We start from the raw sequence: 8435 nt of genomic DNA, 5'->3' as shown, positions 1-8435 counted from the left end.
CTATTCTGTGCATGCGCATTGGGCTTCAAACATACAGTATGCTACAAAAGAAGCTCACCGAAGGCCAGTCTTCTGTCTCCCAGGACAGGTCCTTTTTGAATGTGATAACAAAAAGGTGGAAGAGAGCTGCACACACAAACATTAACCAGATAATTTGTCTATATTAAAGGATTTAGGGGCATATGTATCAAAGCTTGATGTGAGATAAAATTGTGAGATATATATCACCAACCAATCAGCTTCTAATACCCCTTTTACACCAAAATCCCGGGTCCAACCCTGGAATTTGAACACTGGTCAATCCCGGGTTGAACTCGGCTTCAGACCCCGTTTACACTGCAACTCGACCCGGGTTATGGTCTGCTTTAAGGTCTGACAAAGATGGTCACAAAAGGCAGCAAAAGAGAGGGGTGGGGACTGTTTCCAGCATTGCTACAGGCTGCTGTCCTGGCTGTGGCAGGCTGTGTATCAGCCTGCATTTGTGGCTGCTGGTCAGGCTGTGGTGCAGGCTGCAGTTCTGGCTGTGGCAGGCTGTGTGCCTGCCTGCCTGCTTTTGTAGCTGCTGGTCAGGCTGCTGTGGTGCAGGAGGTTAGGCAGGCAAGCGATGGCTTCATGTGAGTCTCTCTATGCAGGGCACTGACAAATTACATCATCTGCCAGTGCCCCAGAAGCTCCAATCAGCATCATTCAGAGCTAGCCGGGTCAAATAAGCAGGGTAGCACCCGTTTACACTGCCTCATGACCCGGGAACAACCCGTTTTCAACCCTGCTCTCAACCCAATAAGATTGCCTGGTAAATCGACCCGGGTTATTTTTTTGGGAGCTGTTCACACAGAGCCTCAACCCGGATCGACCTGGCAATAACCCGGGTTATTTGTTTGGTGTAAAAGGGGTATAACTAACATTTTGCAGGCTGTGTTTAAGAAATTATAGTTTGGAGCTGATTGGTTGGTGATATATATATGTCACAATTTTATCTCACATCAAGCTTTGATACAAATGCCCCTTAGTACATATCATAAACCTAGTGATACCTCGCATAGCAAAAAAGCAAAATGAAACATTTATATAGATCTGAGCACTGTACTAAATAGCAGCATCACCTAGAATAGGTAAAAAAGTACAACTATGATATACAATAATATAATCACTTATGACATTAGAGAAATGTGTCCATACGATTGAAAAACAATCGGAAGGGGCAATGTAAGTGGAAAAAATGTCCTGTAATACTTCGCTACTAAGTGTGGCTATATTGTAGCCTATTTTATTATAGTGAAACCACTATACTTCCCAGCGCTAATAGTATATAAAAAATAGTATAATTAAATAACACCAGCTGCAAGTAAAAGGGTCTAGTTAGGACCCTTAAAGGATATAGAAAAGCTCAAAAGTTCTTTATTTACTGCACATAGTGGTATAAAGTAATCCCATTCAATTATTGATAGATATATCAGTGTTTGCTTTCTATTTAGACACAGGCAAGTATTGAGAAAGTCCTGATACCTTACAGGACGAAACGTGTTGACCTTTCACCCTCCAGCTACCTTTTGCTCCAGACAAGCCAGTGGCCATTGCCTATTCAAGAGTCTGATTGCCAGTGGCCGGGAACAACAACATCAGCAGTTTTTACTTGCCGCATTCATCGCTACCTTCCACTGCTGTCTGATACCTGCTCCTGCATGGACACCACTTTCCCGTCCATAGGAACGCTAACAGCAGCAGCCGCCTATAACCGCACACAATTTTCGCCCCTGGCCACTTTCAGAAATCTACTACTACATACTGATGAAAGTATTTGGTCCTGGACCTTTCTATGTGGCCACGCTAATACAGTGAGTTGGGGACATTAAAAGGTGGAACTATCGGCTCCTTTGGACAGAGGTAATTTAATTCTTAATAGTCAAGCTGCAGGACCAGTGGGATTGTAATGCTGGCCATACCCCTGCACGATTTCGGGCCGATTGCCCTATTTTTGATGAGTCATATGATGGATCTTGTGAAAATCGTGTACTTTTTTAGTAAGATAAGATGCGATGCGCGCTCCCGAAGCTCCTATAATCGGATCGTATGATCAGATGTGCAGCCCATATGTTCCATCGTATCGTGTGCAGATCGTACCATTTATTTTGTTCATGCGATACATCGTGCAGCAATTCAAGTAATTTTAATGACTGTTTCTCTAATGAGCGCTTGAGGCACTGGATCGATCTTACGACAGATCCTGTGCTAAGAAAAACAACAAACATGCTGCCGGGACTGCCAGGGAGCTCCGGGGAGTTGGATGCTGAATCGGAATGTATGCTGGTCGTGCAGGTATGGCCAGCTTAACTGGGACGCCAGTTCAATCACCAAATGAAATCCACCAACAGCTGTGGATTTCATTTTTCCAAGCTGTCTGTGGTTCATATATGAGAACATTGGAATTGCAACAAATAGCCACTTGCTTCCAAACTTTATGTTCAATAGATTCATTTGTAGCAACTAGGTCTTTAACATGTGGTGAACATTGACTGCTCTTATACACAAATGATGATCTTTAAGCCCTGTATGCAATGCTCCATATCCAATTCCAATTATATATGGTTATTTTATTATACTAGGGATAATATATATATATTTTTTCCTAGGAAATATACTGCTATACTAATTGTTAGTTACTATTTTTATATATTGTCTAGATGTTTATGTGATTAAACGTATTTTGTATAAATATATAAAAGCCTCCTGTGTCTAAATAGAAAGCAAACACTGAACTGATATACCTACCAATAATTGAATGAGATTACTTTATACCACTATGCGCAGTAAATAAAGAACTTTTAAGCTTTTCTATATTGTAGCCTGAAACAAAATGTCCACATAAAGTTCACATACCAAGAAATAGCACCACATCGGATGAACGGATCTGTGAGTGCTGTAAGCAATAAACAGCACAGTGGGATCGCTGTTCCTACCAGCTGGATGGTAACCTTATTGGAGAGCTGCGTGATCCGTCTGCCTCCAATGTAAGAAACCGCACTATCTAGAAGCCGCGGTCCGAGTTAGTAAAGTCAGAGGGGAAATCCAGCAGTGTAATAGCCGCTTAGCTGACACGCTAGGTGAAGCGGCTTGGCAAGCAGATAGCGCCTGATGTGCGTAATATCCACAGGGTGGCTGGTGGTAAATCCAGGGATGCAGGTATGCGAGACTGTCAATAAAACAGCTTATCCTTAACGCGTTTCACCACGATCAGCGGCTTTCTCAAAAGGCAGAATAAGTTGTCTGTACACACAGGTGGCTTTAAGTAGCATGTGGTAGAACTCAATCATCTGTCGGTGATTAACCAATTAGTTGACATCATATTCACAGGTTTAAAGTGATATGTAGCATGCTGCTCATTCTAATCCACTATTACCATGAAAATAGTTATATCACTTAACATTATTCCAACATATAACAACACATGGGGCATATGTATCAAATCTTGATGTGAGATAAAATTGTGAAATATATATCACCAACCAATCAGCTCCTATCATTTCTTAAACACAGCCTACAAAATGTAAGTTAGAAGCTGATTGGTTGGTGATCTATATCTCACAATTTTATCTCACATCAAGCTTTGATACATATGCCCCTCAGTGAGAAAAGAGGAAGAGAGTTACACAGAAATATATAGACCAAACGAACAGGTCTAGATAAATCGATATGCACAAATAGATGTTCTAATATTACAATATGATTGAAACAATTGCTGTTGGTATATTAATATATATTATTTCATTTTATAGATTACTGTAATAGAAAAATCTAATCATATTTCCATATACAGTATATGGTGATAATCACCACTATCCAGTATTCCAGCCTCTCAAATTTCCTAATACAAAATTGCCACAGTTTTCTAGGGCATTCTGCTACATTTACTTTCAACTTTGAATAAGGCCCACAGAGTTGAATAGGGCCACTTCCAATTTGGAATGTGTAAGTACTCCTATGTATGTATTCAGCACCCAAATATGCACATGATTTACTCATAATAAATGGAAGTGGCATACATGAGCTTGTTATAAGTGAGAATGAATTTCAAGTGTCCAAAATGTATAAAACATAATCAACAATAGACTATCTAACGCGAATGTATTCACAGCACAAGTCCAGCTACGAAAACGACGTCTTCTTCTCTTCTGGATAACAATAACCTCGCATAAGAAATGACTTAAATATATGAGAGAAAGCAGGCGGAGCACTAGAGCTGGGAATGTTGGGCCGGAACCTGCTATAACTATGGCAACTCCAGGACAGCTGACGATTAGTGAACCATCATGTCAGTCACAGCGTCCCCGCCTATCCTGTAGGTCTGTCCTCCCCACTCTTTCTCTCTCGTCCCTTCCTGACAGGAAGCCCCGCCCACTCTAACCCTCGGATTGGTCAGATTCGAGGTGGTACATTCCGGTATCCCGGCTCTGGGATCTGCAAGCGGAGTGATCCATTAACGATAGAAGGGGGTTTGGGCCTAAGCTGGGGCTGTAGGGCCTTGCTGGATCTGTTCTTTCCTTGTCTTCTTGTACTGGACAAGGTGATAGAACGAGAGGCCGTAGTAGCGGAGGATGTGGCCGTAGGCGCCGAGAAGACCTCAGGAGGAAAGAAAGACGTTCTGAACACAGAGACATGGACAGTCAGGTACTGAAAGAGAAAGGCAGGTACCGAGTGGTGATAATAGGGACTGGGCGCAAGTGATTGCATGTAGACAGCACTGATAGGCGTATTGAAAATGAGATTTAGATAGTTGCAACGTTAAGAGGAAAAGAAATAACCCCAGTTAATATAGACACTGAGAAACCGATATTGGTGCTGGCAATAATAGCTTACTGACAATGCCCTGTGGTCTAGATAAACAGAGATTGAGGAATGCAAAGAAACAGAGAGAGTGAGTCAGGCAGAAGTGTGAGAGAGACAGTGGGTGAGACAGGAGAGTGAGACTAGAGGGAAAGAGAGTGGGTCAGGCAAAAGAGAGAGAGTGGATGAGACAGGAGAGAGAAGGAGAGTGGGTAAGATTAGAGAGAGAGAGTAGGTCAGACAGAGAGTGGAAGAGACAGGAGAGAGTGAGACAAGATAGAGAAAGAGAGAGGGTCAGGCAGAAGAGAGAGTAGGTAGGTCAGACAGGAAAGAGAAAGTGTGTGAGACAGGAGAGTGGGTTAGACTTGAGAGAGTGGATGAGACTAGAGAGAGAGTGGGTCGGGCAGAAGAGAGAGATAAATAGTGGGTCATGCAGAAGAGAGAGAGAGAGTGGATGATTCTTGATAGAGAAAGAAAATCTGTCAGACAGGAGAGAGAGAGTGGGTTAGACAGAAGAGAGAGAGAGAGTGGATGAGACAAAAGAGTAAGTGGGTGAGACTAGAGAGAGAGTGTGTGAGTAGATAGAGAAAAAGAATGGGTCAGGCAGAAGAGAGAGAGAGAAAGTGGGTCAGGCAGAAAGAGAAAAATCGAGTGGGTGAGACGAGAGAAAGTGGGTGAGTCTAGATAGAGAGAGTGGGTCATGCAGAAGACAGCGAGAGTGGGTGATTCTTGATGGAGAAAGAAAATGGGTCAGATAGAGAGAGAGTAAGTTAGGCAGAAGAGAGAGAAAGGGAGTGGGTGAGACGAGAGTGGGTCAAGCAGAAGAGAGAGAAATAGAGTGGGTGATAATAAACAGAGAAAGAGAGTGGGTCAGGCAGAAGGGAGAGAGAAAGAGTGGGTTAGGCAGAAGGGAGAGAAAGTGAGTGGGTTAGGCAGAAAGAGTAAGAGTGAGTGGGTCAAGTAGAAAGAGAGTTTGGGTCAGTAATAGATAAAGTTTGGGTCAAGCAGAAAGTAGGCGAGATAGAATTGGTCAGGCAGGAGACAGTGAGTGGTTCAGGTAGAAGAGAAAGAATTGGTTGGACAGAAGAGAGAATATGTCTGGCAGGAGAGAGAGAGAGAGAGAGAGTGTTTTGGGCAGAGAGAGATTGAGCAGGTCAAGCAGGAAGTGTGTGGGTCACAGCAAAACAGTGAGTCGCTCAGGTAGAAGTGAGAGTGTGTGTTTGCCAGGTAGAAGAGTGAGCTTGTTAGGTGCAAAAGAGAGCATCACCTAGGGCACAGAGAGCAAATCAGGTAGGCGTGGAGAGAGAATGAGTTGGTCCGGTAGGAGAGGGAGAAAGGGAGTTGGTCAGGAAGAAAAGGGGGAGAGAGTGAGTTGATCAGGTAGGAGAGGGGGAGAGTGACTGGGTCAGGTAAGAGGGGCAGATAGAGAGAGTGGATCAAGTAGAAGAGAGGATGAGAGTGAGTTGATCAGGTAGAAGAAATAGAGAGAGAGATGGTTGGGCAAAAGAAATAGAGAGGAAATTGGTCAGGAGAAGTAGAGAGAGTTGGTCAGGTAGAAAAGGGAGAGGGACAGTAAGTTGGTCAGGTAAAAAAGATTGAGTTTTTCAGGTAAGAGGTGGAGACAGTGAATGGGTCAGGAAGGAGGGAGAAAGTGAGTTGGTCAGGCAGAAGAGAGAGAGTGAGTGTGCCAGGAGATGGAGAGAATCGGGTAAGAAGTGTGTCTTGCAGAGTGACTGAGAGGAATAGGCAGGCGAGACAGTGACTGAGACTGAAGAGAGAAAGTAGTTCAGGTATCAGAGATTAGAGTGAATTGTTCAGGCTGAAGAGACAATGGGCTCAATTCAATTCAACGCAAATTGAATAGTATCGGTAATGGGAGCGTGAGTGAGTTGTTTAGGTTGAACAGAGTCTTGCACAAAGAGTGGTGGAGTGTACGTCAGGCAGGAGCGATTGAGAGGCTTGGGTTAAACAGGAGAGAGAGAGTGGGTCAGGCAGTTTAGAGAGGGAGTGGGTAATGAAGAAGAGATGAGAGAGAATGAGTTGGTCAGGTAGGAGAGGGAGGGAGCATGAGTTACTTAAGTTGAAGAGAGAGGGTCTAGCAGGAAAGAAATGGAGTATGTCTGTCAGGATTGGGAGAGAGAAGAGAGAGGCCAGTCTGAAGAGAGAGAACGAGTAAGTTAAACAGAAGAGTATGTGGGTCAAGTAGAGGGAGAGAGTCAGTGGGTCAGGTAGAATAGACTGAATTGGTCAGGTAGAAGAGACCTTGGGCCAAATTTAATAGGTTGAGAGTTTAGAAATTGTGAGAGTTTAGCAGTAAACTCTCACACTTTTTAAACTCGACCAATGTAATAAGAGTCCGAGAACATGCAAACACACATGTTTTTCAGATTCAAATACTCTCACAAGTTAATCTCTCATCCAGATGTTTACCCATTTTGAAGCTATAACTCGACCAATGTGAGAATTTACTGCTAAACTCTCACATTTTCTAAACTCTCTTCTGGCCCTGTGAGTTGGTGAGAAGAGAGTCGTAAGAGATAGAGTTGGTGAAAAGACTGAGAGAAAGTGAGTTTGCCAGAAAAGGGAGTGAGTTAGAGTCTGGCAGAGGGAGAAAGTGAGTGGGTAAGGTAGACTAGACAGTGAGTGAATTGGTCAGGTAGAAGATAGCGAGAGGGAGTTGGTCAGGTAGGAGAGGGAGAGCGAGTGAGTTGGACAAGTAAGAGATGGGCGAGAGAGTGAGATGAGAGAGAAAAAGAGAGAAAGAGACAGAGTGGAAGTTGGTCAGGGTTAAGAGGGAGAGAGTGGTTCAGGAAAGAGAAGGGAATTGTCAGGCAGATGTGAGAAGGAGACAGTGTGCAAGGCAGGAGATAAAGCGAGTCAGTGGGTCAGGCAGGTAGAGAGAGTAACTGAGGCAGAAGAGAGGGAGAGTGGCTCAAGATAGGAGAGTGAGTGGATCAGGCAGGTAATTGGGGGAGGAATTGAATGGGACAGGCAGGAGACAGAGTGCGTGCATCAGACGAGAAAGACAGTGAATGAGGGATAGAGTTTGTTCTGTCCGTACGTACAGTAGAATTTTGCGTATTTGTGCAACCTAGCTGTGTTGAAGACACTGCTTTCGGGCAGCCGCAGCTGAAATTTCGGGCAGCCGCAGCTGAATTTAACTGATGAAGACCATCAGATGGTCATTGGAAGAAGGCTTGCGAATATTAGCAACCTTTGCAAACTCAGAATCGACTGGACAAACTAATTGCATCGAGCTAGGAACATTGATGGTTCCTGACCATCAACTTCCAATGGCCTACCTTAGGAATGAGTGGGTCATCGTGATAAAAAGCAATTGGCAAGGGCATAACGAGATGGCATGGCTCACAGCAAGGAGTCAATTAGAGGGACATTACCAATAGGGAGTTGCAGAGAGATTGTATAGAGACACATTGATGGAGGCACAAAACTAAATTATTTCGGGGTTATTGATCTTAATAATACTATTCCAAAGCTTCTGTTCTTGCACTTTCCAAAATGCAATAATTCCGGCAAGTTTGTAATTTTCCTATGTTGACCATTGCACACAGAGTATTGTTGCTGTCACTCAATTAAGCATGTGGATCACAACA

The 8435-nt window shown here is 43.7% G+C and overlaps 1 protein-coding gene across 3 annotated transcripts in view; it reads left to right on the top strand.

Moving 5' to 3' along the window:
* The first annotated feature begins 4431 nt into the window (after positions 1–4431).
* Positions 4432–8435, top strand: part of MLLT1 (MLLT1 super elongation complex subunit) — a 44084-nt gene continuing 40080 nt past the window's right edge. For all 3 annotated transcript variants that reach the window (XR_015869929.1, XM_088448911.1, XM_088448912.1), the window contains exon 1: positions 4432–4665. Coding sequence is in view for 2 of the 3 variants with exons in the window: in XM_088448911.1 (XP_088305037.1) it covers positions 4654–4665 (12 nt within the window). In the remaining variant the exon portion in view is untranslated. The remainder of the gene's footprint in view (positions 4666–8435) is intronic.

This window comes from Taudactylus pleione, unplaced genomic scaffold, assembly GCF_031769625.1.
Source record: "Taudactylus pleione unplaced genomic scaffold, aTauple2 ptg000471l, whole genome shotgun sequence".
Lineage (NCBI taxonomy): Eukaryota > Metazoa > Chordata > Amphibia > Anura > Myobatrachidae > Taudactylus > Taudactylus pleione.
Note: the sequence above shows the minus strand (reverse complement) of the source record. Positions and strands in the feature narration are given on the sequence as shown.